We start from the raw sequence: 26,715 nt of genomic DNA on the forward strand, positions 1-26,715 counted from the left end.
TACCTTATACCTTATACGTATTTATGATTCTATTAATGTGAAAAGAAAATATAGGTATCCTGTTTGTACAATGTCCTGACAGGTTACTCACTTTTAGAACGATAACAAATACACAGCCCGAAAGACATACAACAACCCTGTGATCCCGGCCATGAAAGCCTTCGACAACACATATAACAAATACACATGGTATAAGTCACACAAAAACATATATCAACCCTTTTTCAATCAATAATAGATTATTTAAAAGTCAATAATAGATTATTTAAAGTCCGTATATATTCACTGTACTGATACAGGTGATATTCAAGAGTGCAACAAGGATAAGGATATTTTCTTTTCACATTAATAGAATCATAAATACATATAAGGTATAAGGTAGTGTGAATACTTATATGTAAATTATTTTCTTAAAAACCTGTTTCTTAAAAACCATTTGACTTTCCATCCACATATCTGAACCATATGCAGTAAAGTCTCACTTATCCAACCTTCGCTTATCCAACGTTCTGTATTATCCAACAAAGTATGCCTTTTAGTTTTTGTAAAATGTAATGTTTTTGTAGTCAATGTTTTTAATGTTTTGATGCTAAATTTGTAAATACAGTTATTACTACATAACGTCACTGTGGATTGAACTGCTTTTTCTGTCAATTTGATCATAAAACATGATGTTTTGGTGCTTAATTTGTAAAATCATAACATAATTTGATGTTTAATAGGCTTTTCCTTAATCTCTCCTTATTATCCAACATTTTCACTTATCCAACATTCGACTGGCCCGTTTATGTTGGATAAGTGAGACTCTACTGTAGTGGGCTTTTTTGTTGCTGTTTCCAAGGCTTGTTTCTCAAAATGTTCCATGTAGACATTTGCTAGGACCAGGCTAAGAGGGCTCCCCATGGCTACTCCATCTTTCTAAACCAACTAAACTGGGTTCTACATGGTATTCTACGACAGACATCAGAAGAGCTGCAAGACCAAGTACAAAGCACGGAGGATCCACCTAGTTGTCAGTTGTTTTCATGGTAACACTATAAAGTGAAACAGAATGTATCAATCTTTCAAGTTGCTTCTTTCTGTAAGCAGGATCCTCTTGGCAAGGGCCACATCTACACTGCTTTATAATGCCGTTTGAAACCCTTAGGGCACATCTGGATTGAAAGAGTAAGGAACACAGGGTGCTTCTATACTGCAGTTTGACACCACTAGCTGCGTGGCTCAATGCTATGGAATCCTGGGAGTTGTAGTTTTGCAAGGTCTTTGGTCTTCTCTGCTAAAGAGTACTGCTAAAGACTCCCACTCCCAAAAGATGCACTTGATATGAATTCCTAAATCAAATATGAAATTTATTTCATGTTACATTTTATAGAGTTGCGCAATTCTAAAAAAGATGCCATTCCTCCTCCTCACTTTTTGCCTCATTTTCAGTAACTCTGCCAGGAGGGGCAGGAAGACATTGCAAAAGAGATTAAATGAGCTTTCATAAACAGATAACCTCTGGGGAGCTAGACAGGAAATTCACACCCACTAACCCCAGGTTGAAACCTTTCCTATGTCTATACTAAGAGCCCTTTAACAAAAAGGGCTTGTCACAGTCTCAAAGCTACCTATCATCCTGATGAATCAGGATTGCCGGCGCAATGAGTTAAACCCTTGTGCTGGCAGGAGTACTGACAGAAAGGTTGGTGGTTTGAATCTGGGGAGCGGGGTGAGCTCCTGTCTGTCAGCTCTAGCTCCCCATGCGGGGACATGAGAGAAGCCTTAGTGGATCACTGAAATCTGACCACAGTGCCTGATAAAACAAAAACTCCCAGAATTTCTTAGAATTCAGTCATGGCAGTTAAAGTGGTATCAAACAGCATTAATTCAAGAGTATAGATGCACCCACAGTGGACATATTTGGTTTAGTTTGGCTCGCAATGAAAGCTGCAGGATTTGTTAGTAATTCCCATTAAAATCCTACTGAGTGATATGAGTCTGCTCTAAGCAGGGCTAAGTCTGGATCCAACTCTGTGTTTACTTCACAAAGTCTGCACTAAAAAACCTACAAAACTGATCATATATGAAAAGAATATAGCATCAGTAACTGGGTCTGCATTTTTATATTATGTTTTTTAGCTGTTCTTGGCCCACAAAGTGTTAGCTGATAACACAGAATTAGCTGTTTGTGTCTGTTTAGATAAGGAAAAAATGAATTTCACAAATAACAAAATGAAAGTTATTTCCATGAGCAGCCTAATTGAGGAACATGCAATTCTGACAAACCAAATATGCCATCAAAGCAAGGCATCAAATTCTTAATGCGGCAAAGTGATGAAGGCTGCAAAGATATGAAAGACGGCGCTTCAGAGGGTAGGCGCCATGTATAATCAGAATACCAATCCAAGAATGAGGAGGCAATTAACAAATGGGGACAAGGTTAGCTTTATGACAAAGAGCCAAAAATATTATGATACACAGAAAAATTGGCATCTTACATAAGTAATTCAATTGCACCTAGGTAATAAGGCAGCCTGGTTTCTAAGCACACAAAGTAAGCTCATTTTTGGAGTCACTGGAAACGTCAAGGCACAACCAATTTGCTTTGGGCATTTGAAGCAATTCCAAACTATATTTTTGTGTGTGAAATTAACTTTCTTTTCCTTTCTTCAGTTTTCTTTTCTTCTTTAAGACATGCCATTTCTAAAGCTGGGATTCTGTCCAATGTTTATGGCTTTATATTTAATTTGCCCCTTTTCACTTCAGAGAGATTTGTTTTCCTCTCTTTGCAGTCTGCTTTAGATTCAACCTCTCGAACAATTTAGTGTCATCCGCAAACTTAGTTACTTTATGGCTTCTATAGAATTGGTGGGACACAGTTAGCCCTGGGCACAAAAAACAGTAGAAAGAGCCAGGGAAGATTGTATTGTTTAGTTTAGGTTTCTGCGTGAATTTGTTCTGCAAAGTTCTCCATCACAGCCATAAAGAAATCAGGGACGTTTACTTTTCTTTTTAACTAAGTGAAGTGTGTCATTTTGTCCAAATCAAGAGTTGCAGCTTGTGTTAATAACCCATTACCTGCACAAAATAAGTTTACAGATTACAGTTTTAAGGTGCCTTGTTCTGATACATAGTTTTAGGGCAAATCTATACTCTAGAGTTAATGCAGTTTGACACCACTTTAACTGCCAAGGCTCAATGTAATGAAATCTTGGGATTTGTAGGGAAGTGCCCACACTCTTTCATAGAAAGACCAAAGACCTTGTGAAATTACAGATCCCATGATTCCAGAACATTGAGCCTTGGCTGTTCAAGTGATCTCAATGCATATTTTCTATGGCTGGTCTATTTCTATAATGGATTTTCTTCAGTGATATGTGCCCCACCAATCAGATTTGCAAATGAAGTCTATGTTTCTCTTCTAATCATCAATAAACAATTCAAGCTTGCTAAATCCAAAGCATATAGGTGAGGAAAATCAAGTACTTGGACAAACAGATGTGTTCGTCTCTCCTAAAAAAAATGTGCTAAATATATTGTTTAAGATGCCAGTCTGTGATAGATCACAAAGAGACTGGAATACATTGACAGCAAAAATGGGGATTTAAATACACTCCAGCATTCAAATTTCCCGGCTCGTGCGGCTTCATCCTGATTGGCTGAGCAGTTCTTGTAGGGGCGGGATGCTGGCTCCTGCTGGCCACTCACATGTTGTCCCTCACTCCAGGGATTGCTCCAATGGCAGCAGAGGAGGAGTTGCCCAGCTGGGGAATGGGTCAATGGCGATGAATGAGTCTCCCTATTCAAGAAAAATAAGAAAAAAATGATGCAGACAATCTTGTCTTCCTAGAAGTCTATTGTTCTTGGGATGCAGCTGGAATTTTGCTCCTACAGGCATCTGGTGGCTCCAGATCAGAGAAAATCCAAAAGAGATATAACCAAGATATAATCAAGATATGCAAAGGAGAGAGACATGTTGGCTGGGAAAGATACATTATAGCAAGGAAAGGCAAGAGAAGCACAGAGTTCAGGGTAAACATTTTATTAAGGACTAGCTGTGCCTGGCCACGCGTTGCTGTGGCGAAGTCTGGTGGTATGGGAAATAAAGTATTGAGGAATTGGTGGTAGTTAAGGTAAAGGGTCCCCTGGGCTGAGTGGGTTGCTAGGGGACCAAGTGAACAGAGCTTAGCCTTCTAACTGGCAGCAATTGGATAAAAACAATTATTCCTCTCCCTCTAATTAGGACTTTATTTTTCTTTTCTTTTTGTTGTATCATCCTAGAGGCATGGATGAGGGGTTGTGCTGTAAATTTTTGAGGTTGTGGGGTGTTTACTTTTGTTGTTTTGTCCGCTGCCGTGATGCCATCACTCTTTTATATATATAGAAAGTATAGGCAGTCTGTAGCTAGTTTCCCGATTGTCTGAACATGCGCAGAACAAAACAAGTGCACTTGAAGTGCCTGCAGCCTTTGGAACTCTCTGCTGCAGGCACAAAGAAAACAAATAATAATTTTGCCCGGAGGTCCTCGGCAACAAAATAACACTTCTGAAGAACTGCTATATTTTGTTCATTGGCATAATCTCTGTTCCTAACCTATCAGAGACAACCAGGTTATCAGTCTAGCAACGGAAAGCCAAATTGCCTTGCGTAAGTACATGTGGATATATATCACTGACACGAAGATTTTACTCAAATGAATTTTTGGCTCTTCTCTAGAAGATCATACTTTTGCAAAAGGTTATGATTTTTTAAAGGGTTGTGAATGCCATTTTTCTCCAAGGGGTTATGGAGATTCTGGTTTTCCAAAAGTTAATAAACTCTAAAAGGTCATGCCTTTTCAAAACTTTGTGGGGGACTTGCTGCCACTGGTTCACTTTTCTGCAATTGCAGAAGTCCAGAAAAGAAAAGAAAAACATCATACTTTTATTCTTGTGCCCTTGGAGTAACTATACATTCATCAAGGGTATGTGTGTATGTGTTGTGGTTTGATAACAACACTGAGGCCTTGTCTACACCACCTGTTTAATCTGGGACCAGTCTGGATTTACCATGATGGTGGCCATATGTTGGCATCCAGCCAGGCTGACATCGCATCATTATGTAACACCATTGCATATACAGTAGAGTCTCACTTATCCAACACTCGCTTATCCAACGTTCTGGATTATCCAACACATTTCTGTAGTCAATGTTTTCAATATATCGTGATATGTTGGTGCTAAATTCGTAAATACATTAATTACTACATAGCATTACTGCTTATTGAACTATTTTTTCTGACAAATTTGTTGTATAACATGATGTTTTGGTACTTAATTTGTAAAATCATAACCTAATTTGATGTTTAATAGGCTTTTCCTTAAAGCCTCCTTATTATCCAACATATTTGCTTATCCAACGTTCTGCCGGCCCGTTTATGTTGGATAAGTGAGACTCTACTGTAATGGGACTTGAGCATCCACATATTTTGGTATCCATGGGGTTCTGGAACCAGATCCTAGCAGATGCAAAGGACCCACTGTTTTTTAACATCAATGCAGAATTTTTAAAAAAGAAATACACATTGTATATAAATATTTGGCTATGAAATAAACAAACAAACATCAGCACTCCTTAATTCTGATTGCCTTTGATGCATTTCAGATCAGTTCAACTATACAGCATGTTTTTGTGTTTTAAAGGCCCATTTTAAAGTCTTAAGACTCTTTTGCACTAAAAGAAGACAGTCTAACTCTAATAAAGTTTGGGAAAAAGAGAATTTGTGCTGGCCCCCAATTTCCATTGTTTGTTTGCTTTTTTAAAGAGACGATTCTATTCTGGACTGAAATGCTCACATTGGAAATGACATTAGCAGTCATACTTTAAGCTCTTAGGTGGTACCAATTAGTAATCTGATTTATAGATACCATCAGGAATCTGGGAAAGGAGAAGATTAGGAGTTTATAATGAAATTTCCTTTCGTAAAAAAATGTATTAAAACTGGGTGATTTTCCCCCTGATTTCTTTTGTTAGTGCTTGCCTGGGTGATCAATCCTTGAAAGGTCAGGGATAGTTATAAGCTTATGCTGCTTGCATTATTAATGGCCCCAAGCATATTTCGCACTTCTTTCATGCTTGTAATAGAAGGGTTTTGCAACCACTAATTTGTTTCTTGCCGCAAAGCATGACAAAGACATTACAAGTAACCTCTTGCTCCCTGAAAAAAATAGTCCCTCAAACCTACATAATCAATTCAAAACCTTGTTAATGAGCTGATGAAAGAGAACTTCTTCCTAATCTTTTTATCTCTACTCACTATCCCAATACCTGGACTAATGAACAAGGGAAAAAGACCAAAGTCTGGAAAAGTACCTTTTTTGGACAACAACAATCTTTCAGCTCACATGGGTGTTAGCCTTGTTTACTAGGGAGCTGTTGTTCAAGGAAGCAACCTTTCCATGTTTTGCAACAGACTCATCCACCTACCTTCCTCATTAATTGGGAAAGAATTAGTTTCTGTGTTGTCAAAGGCTTTCATGACCGAAATCACTGGGTTGCTGTGAGTTTTCTGGGCTGTATGGCCATATTCCAGGCTGTATGGCCATTTCAGTAGAGGATGCTTCTAGAACATGGTCATACAGCCTGGAAAACTCACAGCAACCCAATACATTTCTGCATCGATCACAAAACAGAATTACGTTGATACATAGGAAATTGGAAAAAATGGCAATCATACTGAAGGCCTTTCACTCTCATCAAAATCACATCATTTCAATTTATCAATATTTTGATCATTGTCGTGGCTGTGTGCCTGCAAGCTGTTTCTGACTTCTGGAAATCCTTTGGTGAGTCTATCGTAGGGTTTTCTTGGCAAAATTGGTCCCTTTTTCCTTCTGTGAGAGAGTGTAATTTGCCCAATGTCACTTAGGGGGTTTCCATGTTGCAATGAGATTCAAATCCAGGTCTCCAAGATCTCCTACTACACAATGCAGGCTCGTTTTGATAATGGAATAGGATAATTAGAAAGATAGACAACTTAATTTTGTTCTTGTGAGGTATACCTATTCCTCTACAAAGAATTTTTATGTGGCTTTGATAGGATATTATTTGTAAGTTTCATTAGCTTTACAAAAGACAGACTCCTGTTAGAGATGAAAATGGCTAGAAATAGCTTATTAGTATCGATCAGCACAGCTGTGTGGATTTTCTGAATTTGTCATGGTGAGTATAGCTGTGAATGCTGTAATAATAATAATAGCCTCTCCTTTGGAATTTGTCACTGCATCACTGTTTGCGGATCTGCAGTGGGTATACTGCCCAAGACCCACTGTATTTATGACTCTGAAGGCTAGACTAGACTGCCTAGTCTTTCTTTTCCAGTCTTTGAACAAACCAGCAAAAATTAATTTTAAGGAAATTCATAACCATCGGCAATGCACACTTTCCTCAATTTCCACCTGTGTCTAAAATCACTGCGGAGCTGAAGTTTCCATAATAAACTATTGATTGAAATCAAGGGGTTTTGCAGGCGCTGGGTGGGTTGGCCAATATTTCAGAGCTTCATCTGTTAATAAAAGGCCGTTTCCTGTCTCATTAGAGGCTATCACCCTTTGAGACCAATTGACTCCCACCTATCACTTCATGAAGTAAATCCAAGAACATAGCGACTGCTACAACGCTGATTTAATATCCTGTTTCCTTCAGCATTTCTCTCCAGGGGCTTGTAAATTCAGTTCCCATTTCAAGCTGCTTCATACAGTTCTGGCCACTAGATAAGTTTTCATTTAGCGCCATTTTCTTTATCTAGATTTCTTTTCTGCAGCTGGAATGATGGCGCTCTTGATATGTAGAATGCTGTACTTTACTCCTTGGTTGCTCACTGCTTTGGCTTTTATGCTGCAGGCCATCATAAGACAAGAACACACCACCATAGATGTACTGGCGTCATATATAAAATCACATGATCTCCTTGTACAGGCTTTTCCTCCCTGCCATATTTTGCATTAAGTGCTTTTAAGATTCGCCATTGAAAGGTGTTCTTGGGCTTAATGTATACGGCTCATTGTTGAGACTTGCTGAGACTTAGTCCCCTTCCACACAGCTGTATAAAATCCATATTGAACTGGATTATATGGCAGTGTGGACTCAGATAAACCAGTTCAAAACAGATATTGTGGATTTTCTGCCTTGATATTCTGGGTCATATGGCTGAGTGGAAGGGCCCTTATAAGGAAATCCAGTAATGGGAGGGAAAATGGATGTACTCTAAAGAACACACATTGCCCCTGGTGGCGCAATGGGTTAAACCCTTGTGCTGGCAGGACCGCTGTCTGAAAGGTCAGCGGTTCGAATTTGAAGAACAGAATGAGCTCCCGTCTGTCAGCTCTAGCTCCCCATGTGAGGACATGAGAGAAGCTTCCCACAGGATGGTAAAACATCTGGGCATCCCTGGGCAACATCCTTGCAGATGGCAAATTCTCTAACACCAGAAGCAAATTGCAGTTTCTCAAGATGTTCCTGACATGAAAAACATTGCTCTAAACCAGGGGTCCTCAAACTTTTAAAGTGGAGGGCCGATTCATGGTCCCTCAGACTGTTGGGGCGGGGGACGGACTATGATGACTTCAAGTCATTTCAGACTTAGGCCAACCCTAAGTCTAAAGTTTAGGACAAGGGGCCAAGTAAATGACCTTGGAGGGCCCCATCCAGCCCATGGGCCTTAGTTTGGGGACCCCTGATCTAGATAATCTCATAAGATCGTAGGTCTGCAAAGAGACCTCCAAAGACCATCTAGATGGTCCCATAAGACCATCAATAAGGAAAGGAACACTCAAAGGCCATCTAGATGATCTCATCAGGCCATCAGAAGACCATAGATAAGGAAAGGGATCCTCAAAGACCATTTAGATGGTTTCATAAGACCATGGGTAAGGAAAGGGCCCTCCAAAGGCCATCTAGACAATCTTCTAAAACCATAGGTAAGGAACAGAATCCTCAAAGGCCATTTAGACACTCTCATAGGTAAGGAAAGTGACCTCCAAAAGCCATCTAGATGGTATCATAAGGGCGTAGCTAAGCAAAGAGACCTTCAAAGACCATCTAGATGATCTCATAAGGCCATAAGTAAGCAAAGTAAAGGTAAAGGTAAAGGTTTCCCCTGACGTTAAATCCAGTCGTGACCGACTCTGGGGGTTTGGTGCTCATCTCCATTTCTAAGCTGAAGAGCCGGCGTTGTCCATAGACACCTCCAAGGTCATGTGGCTGGCATGACTGCATGGAGCACCGTTACCTTCCCGCCGGAGCGGTACCTATTGATCTACTCACATTGGCATATTTTCGAACTGCTAGGTTGGCAGGAATAAGTAAGCAAAGTGACCTGCAAAGACCATCTAGATGATCTCATAAGGCCATAAGCAAGCAAAGAGATCTCCAAAGACCATCTAGACAATCTCATAAGGTCATAAGTAAGCAAAGAGACCTGCAAAGATCAGGTAGACTTAGGTCAACCCTAAGTCTAAAGTTTAGGACAGGGGCCAGGTAAATGACCTTGGAGGGTCGCATCCGGCCCATGGGCCTTAGTTTGGGGACCCCTGATCTAAATATCTAGCTCAGCCTTTCTCAACTTTCTCCTTCTGGAGAAATCCTTGAAATAAGTTTCAGATCTCAGGAAACCCTAGCTTTATATGAAGAAACTGATAGATAAACCCTGATCTAGTTTGACTCTTGGAGACAAGCCTAATGTATGAAGGCTGTATGAAGCAGGTTGTCTTTTTTAAATGATTACAGAGCAAGAGAGGACAATACTGTTATTTTTGGTCCAGAATGAATCAAAATCCCTTTTAATAAAACCAGTTGACTGAATGCATCTCAGGAGGGAAAAAGCAGCTGTAATGATACCAAATATTGTCGTTGTCAGGATACAGTTTTATTATTCCCCAGAAAACATTAGCCAAAATTGCAGTTGCTTCTTTTGCAGGCATCAGCTCTCGCTCTATTCATGGACACAACATTTGACAAGCAAGTATTTGAGCCTCTTTTTCTACCTGGCCATTCTCTGTTGCGTTGCAAGGTCAGGCCAGCCCTATCCCCATCAGCAGACCTGCTAGAAAGAAAGATGCTTTTCACTCTTTTCTGCTCACGGCACACTGAAAGGCAAGAGGAAAGAATCGATTCCCCTTCGATGATCCTTTCTAATACAGGAACCGCTCCTCTTCTTGGATTTGGGAAGGCAGGAAAGGATTCCTGTTGCCAGCTGTTCCTGTCTTTTCCCTTCCTCTAGAAGAGATGCAGATACCGAGGCCATTCCTGCTCCTTTGTTGTTATCCGTCATAGAGGAATCACATGGAGAAATCCCACTTTTTAAAAATCTTGCTGGTTTGAAGGCAGTGACAGCCGTGGAAAAGGAAGCCAAAGGAGGAGACCAAATTGCTTGTCAGAGCCTGGCTTATTTAGGCTTGGTCCCACTGCAAGTGCCAACGACTTTTGTCTTCAGAACTTTTCTTTTACTAGTTTTTTTCTTTCAAACAGAAGAGTATCAAGAGTCCTCATTCCAAAAAAGAAAAGAGCAGGACTCTTTCTACCATAGGCAGGAAATTCCATTTTAGGAATAAGCATAGTTGATTAAATGTGCTAATACCTTTTCATCTGCTCCACTCTTCTGTGGCAAATAGGCAAAGCAAAGAGCAAACTGGACATGGCTGGACTGAGGAGGGAAGCTGAAAATGATTCTTGGCTTTTCGATCCTTCTTCCAGCTCCGCACCTTTCGACCCATTCTTACAACCCTTGGACATCATTGAACCCTGGAATTTCCACCTGATTTCTGCCTTGATGTTTGTAGTGACTTTGTTTTCTTTGTCTGAAAACTTCACTGTCATCCTTGTGACTATTAAATTCAAACAGCTGAGGCAGCCTCTCAACTATGTCATAGTGAATCTCTCTGTGGCTGATTTCCTCGTTTCTTTGATTGGAGGCACAATTAGTTTTTCGACAAATTTGAAAGGCTATTTTTACATGGGTCACTGGGCATGTGTCTTGGAAGGATTCGCAGTCACTTTCTTTGGTAAGCACACAAGTTTCTGTTTTGGTATCTCTTTAAATGAGCGGCCTGTGGAAATATATCTGCCTTTTCTTTTATTAAGGAGGGGAAAAATACCTTGATACAATGGCATTCGCTGTTATGGAGGTTAACACAGTAAGGATTTGCTTGTAGGGTTGTTGTGTGTCTTTCGGGCTGTGTGGCCATGTTCCAGAAGCATTCTCTCCTGACGTTTCGCCCACATCTATGGCAGGCATCCTCAGAGGTTGTGAGGTATATTTGCTTGTAGCTTTCATCCATGAAGGCAAATCAGTGCCTTTTTTTGGAGTCAGGATGGGGGCTTGTTATTTGAAATTAATCTATAAAATAAAGTATGGGAGGAAAATCCATATGAAGAGAGGAAAATTAAATGTGCTTTTGAGGGTAAACCTTTTACAATCTGAAGTGATAATGCTGAAGTATGACTCCTTTGAAAAATAGCAGTATTGTAACTCAGGGCTATTAACCAATTAAAGTGTTCTTAGGTGATTAACTGTAGTTCTTCGTCTGGTTAATTGGTCAATTACTCTGCTTCTAAGGTCACCCTATGGGGTCTCCTTTTGCAACCCACTCAATCCCAGTCGTCTTCATATTAACTAAGTACTCTGTTAATTCACTTTTTGAACAGAAGCAGTTTAATTCTGAATTAAACTTAACATTATATTGTTCCACTTGTCTACTGTTCATGTAGCTACTAGCTAGCTATTCAAGTGCAATTACATGAGAATGAGATGAAACATGATGTTTCCATATTTTGTGTAGAGTTACACATTTTAATTTCGTTTCCTTCTTAGAACATACATGTAAAGCTTATAGATGTCAACTTACTCCAAGCCATGTATTGAATTTCACAGCTGCTTGGAGACATGAACTGAAGACTTCTTATCTTGAGTTTGAGATAACTTATTGATAACATTACACTGTCTTTCAGTGGAAATGTAGCGGTTGTCCCATCTTCACTTGTGTGTCCAACCTGCCTTTGAAATGGGTATTGTACCAAATCGGTTAAAGGAGTTTATGTTTTTCTCTAGGGAGGGGTTCTCAGCATTGTCTTTTCCAAGCATCCCTGGAGAAATTGCCATTTTTAGCTGGCTGTTTCAGAAGCAATAACTCTGAACGGTCAAAGTTTGAAGCTGTATAAATGAGTTCAGCAATATCCCCAGCGGAAAGCAAGCAGTAAATGGCCAATGTGAAAAAGGTCTATCCGACCTTTCCTCATCTCAGGGCCCTTCCACACAACCATATAACCCAGAATTTCAAGGTAGGAAATTCCATAATATCTGCTTTGAACTGTGTTCATACTGCCATATATTCCAGTTCAAAGCAGAAAATGTGAGATTTTATACAGCTGTGTGGAAGGGGCCTCAGTGGTGTCTAGATCTGCTAGATGACTCCCCCTATTACCCCAGGCAGCATCTCTCTTAGCTATGCTGGCCAGGAGTAATGGAAGTTGCAGTTCGAAAGACTGGGGAGGACAATGGCAATTTGAAGCTTTGGAAACAATTTCTCCATATATGATACTAATACATGATGTTCCCATTGGATATTACAAAGTTGTGCCATTTGCAGAATTCATGAATCAATTTAATTTTTCCTCTACCATCCAAAGCTGTTCTTAGCATGTTTTGGGTCATATTCTTTTATGCAGGCAGAATTAAAGCACTATTACAAACTTCATTGTTTTTTTTCAAGCTAAATACTAAGAATGTATGTGAATATGCGCTTTCAAGTTGCCTGTAGACTAGACTTGTGCACTGATCTGTTTTAGCCATTTTACTTTGGCCAAACTGGCTTTTTCAGGTCTACCGAGTGGCCGAAACAGCAAGGATCCAGCCATCATATTTTCCCGCTCGTAATGGGACCACGTGGCAGCCAATCATGGCTCCTCCTCCCCTATTCGGCATCACAGTTGGCTTCAGTGTATTTAGTTACCTCTCCTCTAGAGTAGAAAGTAGAAAGTGAAACAGCTTTAAGCAAGCACTAAACCCGAAGCAGAAAGGTGTGAGGGGAAAAAAGGCAAGCAGGGTCTGCTGTGCAAAAGCAAATCAAGAGAAAAGAGGGGGCTTTCTAAAGGAAGCCCAGAAGATAGCTCTAGGTCATTGCTCTTCCTTCCTAGTGGGAAGTGGGAAGTGGGAAGCTTCAGGGATTGTTGTATGTTTTCCGGGCTGTATGGCCATGTTCTAGAAGTATTCTCTCCTGACGTTTCACCCACATCTATGGCAGGCATCCATCCAGGGATGTCTATTTAGGAGCATCATCTCACTTTTTAAATAAGGAGGAGGCCTCCCTGACACTGGTTAACATATCCCTGATCCATTTATTCAACAATGAAGGAGACTTCCAGCCACATCTGAAAGTAGGATACAGAGGTGCACATTATGAAGGACAGTACACAATATGCTCAAAACCAAAAAAATGGTCAACATTCAATTATACAATGCATAGTGCGAGATCATCAATATAACTTTTAAAGACAAAATCACATGTATCCATATCCTTTCTGTTTGGTTTTTAGTGGCATATTACAACTCACATGTACCAGTTTGTGCCATTAGTATTTCTATTTATGGTGGTTTTTAAACAGAGGCTGGATGTCCATTGGCAGTGCTTTGATTGTACATTCCTACATTACAATGGGTTGGACAGAATGAGTGTTGTGGTCTCTTTGAACAGTTAGGGTTCTATCAACACATGGTTTTGCCCTATCTCTTTATTCTGATATAACAGCAGATTTGAGAGTGGATTGACATGGTAGCGGGAAGTTAATGTATACACCATTAGTAGTGTAATACCATAACAATTTGCATTGGGCATGAAATTTTTCAGCAATAATTTATTTTGGAAAGAAGCAGCTGAAATAGCCACAGAAGAAGCCAGGTGATTTTAGAAAAGTCATTCAAGCTCATATCTAATTAAGCAGGTAATGGGGTAAGTGCATATCATCCCATCAAAGCAAATGGATGAAAGGATCAGAAACTAACTTGCCTGATCAATGCATTCCTAGTATCTTGGAAATAATAATGTTAATATTGATTAAAAACTGAGCTAAATACCTTAAAGGCACCAGATCCCATCTGATTTTAGAAACTAAGCAGCTTCAGATCTGGTTAGTACTTGGATGGGAAACTGGCAGTGAATACCAGTTGCTGTCGGATATATTTCAGAGGAAGGAATTGGAAAAGTCACCTCTGAGTATTTCTTCCCTAATTAAACCCTATGAAATTATTAATAGAGTCATCATAAGTCAACAGATGGCTTAGGGTGCATCTGCACAGCAGAGTTAATGCATTTTGTCACCACTTCAATTGCAATGGCTTTGGAATCCTGGAAGATGTGTTTTGGTAAGACACCCTCACCCTTTGGCAGAGAAGCCTAAAGACTGTGTTAAACTACAACTACCAGGCATTGAGATGCAGAAGTTAAAGTTGTATCAAACTGCATTAATTCTACATGTAGATTCACCCTTAGACTCATAGAATCATACAGTTGGTAGAGACCACAAGGTCATCCAGTTAAATCTCCTGTCATGCAGGAAACAAAGCACTCTCCAGAGATGACCATACAGCCTCTGCCTAAAAACCTCCAGAGAAGGCGACTCCACACTCTGAAACAGTGTATTCCATTACTGAACAGCACTTTTCTTAGTTTTTAGATGGATTTCCGTTTTCTATACTTCAAATCTCTGTCCTAGTCTCTGGATCAGTAGGAAAAAAGCTGGCTCCGTCTTCAATATAATATCCTTTCAAATATTTAAATATGGCTATCATGTCACCCCCCCCCCCCCACACACACACACTTATAATACCCATTTCTGTTTCTCTCATTTGTATGGTCCCATTTCTGTTTCTGTCCGCCCCTTCCGAAAATGGACACCTATATGAATGAAAACCGTCCAAGGTCAGAAAAAAACAAAGATAATTGGATCTTGGGCGGCAAAGCGCCAGAGTCTGCCAGGGCCTTTAGGCCCTTGCCAGTCAGGGCCTACATCTGAGCGGGCCCGGCACCTGGTGCTTAGCTGTAGGCCCTGCTTGCCAGGCCTACAAGCATTGAGTGCTTGGTGCTTGACTGTAGGCCCTGAGAGCTGGGCCTACAAATGTCAAGCACTCGGCTGTGGGCTCTGCCTGCCAGGCCTAATAATAATAATAATAATAATAATAATAATAATAATAATAATAATAATACTTTATTTATATACCGCCCTATCTCCCAGATGGGACTCAGGGCGGTTTACAGTTATAAAAGCAACACAGACATTACATAACAACATAATACACATTATTAAACAAAGTAAAATAATACAATTATAACAATAAATCACACTTACATGACCAGATCAAGGGGACGGGAACCATAAACCCAATATATTAAAATGTATCATTTTAGGCTAGGGAAATCTTGTGCAATATATTCAGGCTCAGAAATCGGCGGCAGTCCAATATAATTACTCAAAAACCTGCCGACACCACCAGGTCTTTAGTTCCTTACGGAAATTGGATAATGTAGGGGATTGCCTGATCTCTTTTGGCAGTGCATTCCAGAGCCGGGGGGCCACTGCCGAGAAGGCTCGTTCCCTCGTCCCCACCAGCCGCACTTGAGACGGTGGTGGGAGCGCGAGAAGAGCCTCCCCGGAAGATCTCAAGGTCCACACTGGCTCATAGGAGGAGATGCGATCACGGAGATAGGTAGGGCCCGAGCCGTATAGGGCTTTATAGGTCAAAACCTGCACCTTGAATTGGGCCCGGCAGTTTATTGGCAGCCAGTGGAGCTGCTTTAATAGGGGCATTGTGTGCTCCCTATAGCCGGGTCCCGTTAGAAATCTGGCTGCCGATCTTTGAACCAGTTGGAGTTTCCGGGCCGTCTTCAGGGGCAGCCCCACGTAGAGAGCATTGCAGTAATCCAGTCTGGATGTAACTAAGGCATGGGCCACCGTGGCCAAATCAGACTTCTCGAGGTATGGTCGCAGCTGGCGCACAAGTTTTAAATGTGCAAAGGCCCTCCCGGCCACCAACGACACCTGGGCATCAAGAGTCAGAGATGAATCCAGGAGGACACCTAGACGGCGGACCTGCACCTTCAGGGGGAGTGCAACCCCGTCGAGCACAGGTTGCCACCCAATACCCCAATTGGTCCCACGACTGACCAGGAGGGCCTCTGTCTTGTCTGGATTAAGCTTCAACTTGTTAGCCCTCATCCAGTTCGACACAGCTGCCAGGCACCGGTTTAGGGTCTGAGCGGCTTCATTGGAGTTTGGTGGAAAAGAGTAGTAGAGTTGGGTGTCATCTGCGTAGAGATGGCACCGAACTCCAAAACCCCGGATGACCTCTCCCAGCCATTTCATGTAGATGTTGAAAAGCATGGGGGAGAGAATGGAACCTTGCGGGACCCCACAGGTCAAAGGCCAGGGGTCCGAGCAGGTGTCCCCCAGCTTCACCATCTGGGAACGACCCTCCAGGAAGGAGCGGAGCCACTGCAAAGCAATGCCCCTAAGACCCATTCCCGAGAGCCGCCCCAGAAGGATACCATGGTCGATGGTATCGAAAGCCGCTGAGATGTCCAGGAGAACCAGAAGGGATGCACTCCCCCTATCTAGTTCTCTGCGGAGGTCATTCACCAAGGCGACCAAAGCCGTTTCAGTCCCATGACCAGGCCTGAAGCCAGACTGTGACGAATCCAGATAATCAGTCTCAACCAAGAATTCCTGGAGCTGAGAAGCAACCACTCTCTCCAGGACCTTGCCCAAAAATGGGAGGTTGGAGATTGGCCGGTAGTTGTTCAATAATAATGAATCTAAAGTCGCCTTCTTTAAAATGGGCCTCACAATTGCCTTTTTAAGGCAAGATGGAACATGCCCTTGCTGCAAAGAGGCATTGATGATACCCGTAAACCAATCAGCCAGCCCCCCACCGGCAAGTATGATAAGCCAAGATGGGCAAGGATCTAGGATGCAAGTGGTCGCCTAGGATGCAAGTGGGCACTTGGCTGTAGGCCCTGCCAGCCAGGGCCTACAGCTGGCACGCTGAAAATCAGCGGAACAAACAGCTACCGTTCCCCTTTTTTCTATTTCACTGCTCTTTCTATTCCGGAGGGGTTGTACCATTCCGTGCCATCCCAATGGATGGAATGGTACAAATCAGGCCTGTAGCGAGGGTTTTTTTAGGGGGTCAACCCCCCCCCCCCGAAATTTTTCAAGTTATAAAAAAAAATCTCGTTTACTCATGAATTTTAACTGGTTAACCAAATCCCCATGCTAAGTGTATGAGATGCAAAACATCCCTCCAAGCACTATCTCAAGCAGATATTGACAGGTTTGTAGTGGGGAAGGGTATGTGCTAGGGGTTCAACCCCCCCGCCCCCCAAAATTTTCAAAACCCCTCCCGAAATTTTTTTCTGGCTACGGCCCTGGTACAAATACATGAAAGAAACAGATGAAACGGTATCTGGGCCCAACTCTACTATCTATTACACTATGTAATCAATTTTTAAAAATATTCTGTTCTTGATTTGACAGTGGTATTCCTGTTTATTTATGTAGTATTACTTTGAAAGTAGTTATACTCCAGAAACTTTATTTTTGGGGCTGTCACAAACTATTTGAACTGGTTAAGACTTGATGAGATATACATTGAAATACTATAACAAAATGTGCTGCAGGATATCCTGCAAAAACAAAATTTTTACAGTTTAATGAACTTTATCCATGTTTTCATGATAGAACCAATTCGTAAATGACATTTGTAATCCAGGAACAGTATTGTGTTATATAGTGTTATCAACAAAGCTGCTTTTAATAAAAACTTTCTGAACCATTTGGGAATGAAAAAGTTAACCAAAAGTAAAGCTCACCTCTGAGGGGGCCCCTGGTGGCACAGTGCGTTAAAGCACTGAGCTGCTGAACTTGTGGACCAAAAGGTGCCAGGTTCAAATCCCGGGACCGGAATGAGCACCCGCTGTTAGCCCCAGCTCCTGCCAACCTAGCAGTTCGAAAACATGCAAATGTGAGTAGATCAATAGGTACCGCTCTGGCAGGAAGGTAATGGCGCTCCATGGAGTCATGCCAGCCACATGACCTTGGAGGTGTCTACGGACAATGCTGGCTCTTCTGCTTAGCAATGGAGATGAGCACCAACCCCCAGAGTCAGTCACGACTGGACTTAACGTCAGGGGAAAACCTTTACCTTTACCTTAAAGCTCCCCTCTACTTTTCATGTAGCTCAAACAGGCAGCTAAGTTAGTCACTTTTGTGAGGAAGTAGACAAAATGAGGCATTGTAACAGAGTGGAAACTATTGCTGAATATGGCACCCCCATGGTCTCATCATTTAAAGTAAGTTGTATGACTGACCCCATGTCCCGACATTATGATTATGTTATGATTTCCTTTGCTTTTGCAACTGGCAATCAATGATGTGCAGTGGGGCATGTAGAAATGCACTGTGCATTAACATCAGGGATGTTGTTTATTATGGCAGGACTGTATTTCTGTTATGTACTTTTATGTCTCGATTTTTATACTCATAAAAATTCTTCAGGCTGAGATCTAGCGCTCACACTGCACTGTGCAGGTAATGCAGAATGAAGAGCATACATTGTTTTGTACATGTTTTCAAACATTTTGCAATCATTGTATTCAAGATCAATATAAACCCTTGCCAAATATGAAACCTGTGAAAGTATACTATTGTATCTCCTGTGGACATAAGTTCTATACTAAATTCCAGCCTCATTGGTGTAGTTCAAAAAGGGGCAAAATGAGGGGACCTAGGACTTCATCCCACAGAACAGGTCAAGTGTTTGAGAGAGTAGATTTTCCATAAAGCTTCACCATTTTCCTACCTCCATCACACCTAATACTTCTCTCTGTTTTCTTTAAGATTTATCCATTTGATTTGCCATCACACAGTAAAGACTTGTTTCCCCCACTGTTCCTCCTATTTTCTTTTCATTTTTTAAACTTTTCTCTTTCTCGGGAGTTCAACTTACAGCTCGAAAAACAACAGATATAGAGCGGTTATTCTTGCATTTTTACTGGCGGGAGGGGGGTAAATTAATCTTTAGCTCTCTTAATCTTTCTCTGCTGTCTTTTTGATAGGAAAAAGCGGCACAGCAGGAGTTTCAGACAAGAGTTTTGTTATGGCCTGACATAGGAAGAAGGAGCTAAAAGCTTGCTAAGGTTACAGAGACACAACACACAGGATTTGCATGCTTGCTATTTTCTCCTGAATGTTTTGAATGTCTTGTTTGCTATACCTCCTCATTCCCAAAATGGCAATGGTGGTAATGGTAGCAGAAAGGAATAGATTCTACCCAAAGATATCTTTGCCCCACATTTGAAGCTTGCGTTGTGTAAAAGGCACCATCGGTGGCAGTGTCTTAAGTGTGTTGAAATGCTTATTTGTGTGTGATGAAGTCCACACAAATACCAAAATAGCTATGAGATACTCCATATGATTGGTTCGCGTTGCCCACGCCTGCTCTAGACAAAGCCTTACATCATATTCACTTCACTGTGGATGATTAACTTGTGCCTTTTCAGATATTGCTGGACTTCAGGTTACATCAGTTTTAGTCTACTTAGGCAGCTATCAGGTATGCTATAAATTTTAGTTCAGCAATATCTCAAGGTCCATGGTTCTCCATTCTTGTCATGATACCACATGTTTTTTCATTTCTACTAATAGTGTTTATTCTTCATTGCAGGAATAGTTGCCCTCTGGTCACTTGCCCTACTTGCATTTGAGCGCTATGTTGTGATTTGTCGTCCCTTGGGAAACATGCGCCTCAACGGGAAGCATGCCGCACTGGGAGTAGCCTTTGTGTGGATTTTCTCCTTTATCTGGACTGTCCCTCCTACCATGGGTTGGAGCAGCTATACTACCAGCAAAATTGGGACAACCTGTGAACCCAACTGGTAAGGCAACTGAGAAATGCAATGTTTATCTGATCTTGCTAACCAGACAGAACCTTAAAGCCTTCTGTGGTTTTTATAGGTATTCTGGAGACTACAATGACCACACTTTCATAATTACATTCTTCACAACCTGTTTCATACTACCCTTATTGGTGATTTTGGTATCCTATGGAAAATTGATGCGGAAACTTAGAAAGGTAGGTGCAAACATTTACAAGAGATAAATGAATGAAAGTGAAACTTTAGCTAATAATCCTTTATTGCAATGTGTCAACTTTAAGAGGAATCATGTCTCCAAAAATTATATGCGTGTAGGCTTTGCTTAGTTTATTATAGATCTCAAGGGCAGCATTATATTGAATATGATCTGAAAATATATTAGTTGATCTCTACTAATGTAGGCACATTGAATTAACTGTTGAATCAAGATGTAAAATGCTCAGGGAAGTACAAATGTTTCAAAATATCACGCAAATGAATAATAATAATAATAATAACAATAATAATAATGACAATAATGATAATATATCTTTATTTATATGCTGGAGCATCCGGTGGCCTAGGGGATAAAAGTCTTGTGACTTGAAGGTTGGGTTGCTGACCTGAAAGCTGCCAGGCTCGAATCCCACCTGGGGAGAGCGCGGATGAGCTCCCTCTTTCAGTTCCAGCTCCATGCGGGGACATGAGAGAAGCCTCCCACAAGGATGGTAAAACATCAAACCATCTGGGCGTCCCCTGGGCAACATCCTTGCAGACGGCCAATTCTCTCACTCCAGAAGCGACTCTGGTTGCTCCTGACACGAAAAAAAAAAATTATATCCTACCTTCCCTCCAAATGGAGCCCCGGTGGTGAAGAGTGTTAAAACACTGAGCTGCTGAACTTGCAGACGGAAAGTTCCCAGGTTCAAATCCCGGGAGCGGAGTGAGAGCCCGCTGTTAGCTCCAGCTTCTGCCAACCTAGCAGTTCGAAAACATGCCAATGTGAGTAGATCAATAGGTCCCGCTCTGGCAGGAAGGTAATGGTGCTCCATGCAGTCATGCCGGCCACATGACCTTGACGGTGTCTATGGACAACGCCGGCTCTTCGGCTTAGAAATGGAGATGAGCAGCAACCCCCAGAGTCAGACATGACTGGACTTAACGTCAGGGGAAACCTTTACCTTTACCTTACCTTCCCCCCAAATGGGACCCAGAGTGGCTCACAACATTATATAAAAGACAATACTAAACTAAACTGCTTCTTGCAGGGGGTTGGACTAGATGGCCCATGAGGTCTCTTCCAACTCTATGATTCTAATATACATAAGTAAAACAATAACCTTTAAAAACAATTTACAATAAGAAATCAACATATTTAAAAACGTTTGTCTAATACAGTTATTGTAGGCAACTCAACAAGACAGATGGTAACATTTGCACGACTCAATAAAAGTTAGCCTTCCTGTCATTGCAACTAATTGTCTTCATCATCAAAAGGTCTTTAGCTTTTTAAAAAAGCATGTCAGGGAATGGGCTGTTTTAACCTCCTTGGGGAGGGAGTTCCAAAGAATTGGAGCAGCTACTGAGAAGGCCCTCTCTTTCACTGCTGCCAACTGTATTTGCACTGGTGGTGCACTTTCTGGAAGATCTTAACGTTTGGACAGGTTAGTATGAGGAGATGCGGTTAGATAGATAAATAGGACCTGAACCGTTTAAGGGTTTTAAAGGTCAAAACAAACACCTTAAATCAGGCCCGGAAAGGAACTGGCAGCCAGTGCAGGTAGGTGCTTTAGCAGGGGGGTAGGATGTTCCCTGAGTGGAGTGCCTGTTAATAACCTGTAATCTGCGCCATGTAATGTGCTTCATTCGGTTATCCATTGTCCTCCTTTTGTCATCTGAAAGTTTCTGGGCAAATCTGTGTACTTTGTCCTGTATAAAATCAAATGATACACATCTGTTGTAGTGATCTAATAGGAAGCAATATTAAAGTATGAACATTAAACAACACAAGTATAACTAAGCCTTCACATATTTGTGGATCTTTGTCACAATTGACTGAAAACCGGTGAAAATAATAGTGTGTCTTTTCACCTAGGTTCTTTCTATACTGCCATATAAAATCCAGATTGTCTGCTTTGAACAGGATTATATGGCAGTGTAAACTCATATAATCCAGTTCAAAGCTCCATGGTCACAAAATGGTAATGGTGGAAGAAAGGAAACAATACTTCCTATCTTGACTCCTCCCTCCATGATGATGCCATCTTTTATTTACAAATGGGCAAGGGGGGATTCCCATCACATGTTAAATTGGGATTTTTACATGTCTCTAGGCAGGGAATTGAAAAATAAATCGATTGCCAATTGATTTAGAAATCGTGGGCCCGTGGGCTGTGGCGCGGGCTGGTTAGCAGCCAGCTGCAATAAATCACTCTGACCAAGAGGTCATGAGTTCGAGGCCAGCCCATGTCGGGGTGAGTACCCGACAATTAAAATAAAAAAATAGCCCCTGCTCATTTTTGACCTAAGCAACCCGAAAGATAGTTGCATCTATCAAGTAGGAAATTTAGGTACCACTTATATGTGGGGAGGCTAATTTACGACACCATAAAAATCATCCAGCCACCGTTGGAATGAGGAAGTTGCCATTGCAGTGGATGATGAAACATCTGCTCCCCCTGTGGCCGGAATCAAGCATACCCTCAGGAAGCTGGAAGCTGGAGAAGGTTTAAATTGCCTCTGCGTCTGTCTCTGTCTCTTTTCTATGTTTATATGGCATTGAATGTTTGCCTTATATGTGTACAATGTGATCCGCCCTAAGTCCCCTTTGGGGTGAGAAGGGCGGAATATAAATACTGTAAACAAATAAATAAATAATAGAAACGGTGAATCGATGGTTGAAACTTGTGTCATGTGATGGGCTCCGTTGGTTGCTGATTCCTATATATGTAGAAATGCTGATTTTATTGTGTGTGAAGTCATAAGTAAAATAGTATCTACTGACTAGTCACTGAGATATGAGCCTGCACTCACATCCTTAAGTTCTGTCTGATTTGTGTAAAGTTATCATGATTATTGTATTAAAACTCAAGCTAATAAACTAAAGGAATCCGAGCATTTCATATGTAAAGTTTGGCAGTTTTATCTTTGTTGACAACAATAATACACGACACTCTAAGTTCACCTTTCTACGCTTTCTTGAATTTCTTGCTGTAGAACAGATTTTGATTATAGTTTTGTAGCCAAATCCATATTACTTTGCACATCTGGATAAAAATTGTTTCTTAACTCATGTATGAATTTTGGAGAGAAATTATACCATGCCAATTCTCTTAATAATTTGTACCCCTTCTCCCTCCCTCCCCCCTTCTCTCTCTCTCAAGGTTTCAGATACCCAAGGCAGATTAGGTACTACAAGAAAGCCTGAAAGACAAGTTACTCGAATGGTTGTCATTATGATCCTTGCATTTTTAATCTGCTGGTCTCCATATGCAGCCTTTTCAATTTTGGTCACTGCCTGCCCTTCGATTGAACTGGATCCACGTCTTGCTGCAATCCCAGCTTTCTTTTCAAAAACAGCTACTGTTTATAACCCAGTTATCTATGTCTTTATGAATAATCAGGTACCTCCTGTCTGGTTATTTGAATGGAATTGCTTTGAGACCACAGACACGATTTCGGTTTTTTTCTACCTTTATGTTTTAAATTAATTGTTTTATCTATGTAGTCGGCTTGCAAAAGCATCTTGATTAGCTTGGAAATGGGAATTAGTAGAGGAATTTAAGCACCGGTGACACATCCAGTGCTAGTTAGTAACCGACAATTGTATTATGCAATTTCCAAACTATATACAACTGTGTTGTCGAAGGCTTTCATGGCCAGAATCACTGGGTTGCTGTGAGGTTTCTGGGCTGTATGGCCATGTCCCAGAAGCATTCTCTCAATGATGTTTCACCCACATCTATGGCAGGCACCCTCAAAGGTTGTGAGTATGTTGGGAACTAGGCAGGTGGGGTTCGTATATCTGTGGAAAGTCTAGGTTGGGAGAAAGAACTCTTGTCTGTTTGAGGCATGTTAAAGCTAAGTAACACAGCTAATTGAGGGGGGGGGGGAGGAAGTCACATGGCTATAGAAGCATATGGATAAGTGTGGAACCATGATGAAATAGTCAAAATAATGGACCATGTATCAAATATATGAGTTCTAATTATAATTGAAAAGTGTTGAAAGAGTGCATTCTCAAAAAGTGTCAGGGGATGATGGGAGGCGGAGTGGATTCCAAAATTCATCATCTCGGTCTCACCTCCTTCTCCAGACTGTATTCCCATGCTGAGAAACAGCACTGGTCAAACAAACACTCCAGCAGACGAAGTCCAACTGTTGATTAACTTTATTTACATGTCTATTTACAGTTTGCAATTCTTGGCTTCAGAGCATAGCATTCATAGTCCATCTTCAGCGAATGCTCAAGCCGAACTCACCAGATAAGATAACAACATTCCTCAGTTCCGAAGGAAGTTCCAACCCTCAAAGGCAGGAAATCAAGCCTGATAGGTCACAGTAATCACAACAGGCTGTCAGTCAAAACTAGCCTGCTGTTAACTATTTCATTACTGAAAATACACACTCTAGCTCATCAGCAGTAAACACTTGATTTACATTTCATACAAATACAACCATACTCCAACAAAAAGCAGACCACTGAAAAACAGGGAACGCCTCAAGCAGTGTACTTGTCTTAGTTGGCCCTTGTCATGCATGCTACCTGGTTCTTAAATGAAAGAACTGGATCAATACTCCCCCCCCCCAAATCACTTTCCCAAACATCTGATTTACAAATGACTCATAGTTAAGAATGGGAGTGAGACAACAGGAAGTGAAAGAAATCTCCCCTTCAGAAGGGAAATTCACCCTGGAAAGAGTTTTCATGAGGAAAGTTTGTCTCAACTGAAGCTTTATAAACAATTCTTGTTTCCACAACAAGTCAATTTTTTTTCAAAACCATTTATTGGAGGGACAAAAAGTGAGGTGAAATCTTCTGAACAGGGGCACAGACAGCAAAGCAAACTCCAAAGAGGTGTTAACTCTTCCCTATGCTACTCAAAGCTGATATAGATAGATAAATAGATAGATAGATAGTCTGGATTATACTTAAAAATGTACATGTTCTGACAAACAAATTCAACTTAAGAGCAAACCTATAGAACCTATCTTGTTCATCCTGTTGGTCTTTTCTTTTAGGACCTAGATCAGTGGTTCTCAGCCTGAGGTCCCAAATGTTTTTGGCCTTCAACTCCCAAAAATCCTAGCAGCTGGTAAACTGGCTGGAATTTCTGGGAGTTGTAGGCCAAAAACATCTGGGGATCCCAGGTTGAGAACCATTGACCTTGATGGAACCAGTAGTCCTCCAGATGTTGTTTGACCTCAGTTTCCATGAGCCAGTCATACCCAGCGATTAAAGATTCTGGGAGTTGTCGCTCGAAAGCATCTGAAAGGCAAAGGGTCCCAAGCCTTGATTTAGGACAAATGAAACCCTGTTCAGAACAGATGGAACACCAGTGCAGTGAACTAATGCCCACTAGCAATATCTTTGGGGGCTTTTAAACTGTCAAAAAAAAAAAACCTTTTAAAAATCGATAATAAAGTGTATTGATGAAACTCTAGTTAATTGAAATTTCAGTTGTAGTTCTGGAGGTTTTGTTGATACTCTACAAAACATTGATGAAATTCCAATAATAATCAACTGCAATTTGATTTCTAGTTCCGCAAGTGTCTGGTCCAGTTGTTCCAATGCAGCAGCCAAGAGACGATGGATGCCAACGTGAATCCAATTTCAGAGAAGGACACACTAACCCACACCAAACACTGTGGGGAGATGTCCACAGTAGCTGCCCATGTCATTGTCTTCAATCCGAGAAGCGAGGATGAACAAGGCAGCTGTCAGTCCTTTGCTCAGCTGGCAATTTCCGAAAATAAAGTCTATCCACTGTGAATGCACCTTTGAAGAGGATGAGTCAGAAGAACATTAAATCATTCTGATTTTACCATTCTTTTGTACAAAATGGCAATCAACACGAATACCAAGACTCAAGGCATCATGCTAGCTGGTGTTATTACATACTTTATTCAAATTTATCTGGTGTTTTTCCAGAATGAATTTCTAATGTGCATATTTAATCATTTGTTTAATATAGAAGAAAAGCCTGTGGTTGGGATCCACATAAACGTTTGTATTTGTTTGACACTTTTAATGCTATTTTTGATTGAAATTGAGCTAGATAGAACAAAGTGCAATATGAGGGCTGATTTTATAAAGCAAAAATGAAGGCCAGATGGCATCAACTCAGCTAGAGCTTCCGAAATATTTAAATGCAGATTATACGAGAGTGTGTGGTATGAAAGTTAATGATATATTGTATGAATAAGGTGCATGCTGTATTATTTGTGTACTGCTTTTCTTGTTACAACTGCTTCCCTTTTGTCCTCAGACCAGTTCTATGAAGTACAGTAGAGTCTCACTTATCCAAGCTAAACGGGCCGGCAGAAGCTTTGATAAGCAAATATCTTGGATAATAAGGAGGGATTAAGGAAAAGCCTATTAAACATCCAATTAGGTTATGGTTTTACAAATTAAGCACCAAAACTTCATGTTATACAACAAATTTGACAGAAAAAGTAGTTCAATACGCAGTAATGTTATGTTGTAATTACTGTATTTACGAATTTAGCACCAAAATACCACGATATATTGAAAACATTGACTACAAAAATGGCATGGATTATCCAGAGGCTT

The 26,715-nt window shown here is 41.0% G+C and overlaps 1 protein-coding gene across 1 annotated transcript; it reads left to right on the plus strand.

Annotated features, from left to right (window-relative positions):
- The first annotated feature begins 10,654 nt into the window (after window positions 1-10,654).
- Window positions 10,655-25,914, plus strand: LOC100552581 (opsin-VA). Its single transcript, NM_001293118.1, is given in 5 exon segments — window positions 10,655-11,021; window positions 19,733-19,943; window positions 20,023-20,140; window positions 23,306-23,545; window positions 25,684-25,914. Coding segments are annotated over 5 exon segments (1,167 nt in total).
- Window positions 25,915-26,715: the final 801 nt, after the last annotated feature.

The sequence above is a fragment of the Anolis carolinensis genome, chromosome 3 (assembly GCF_035594765.1).
Source record: "Anolis carolinensis isolate JA03-04 chromosome 3, rAnoCar3.1.pri, whole genome shotgun sequence".
In the NCBI taxonomy this organism is placed as follows: Eukaryota; Metazoa; Chordata; class Lepidosauria; order Squamata; family Dactyloidae; genus Anolis; species Anolis carolinensis.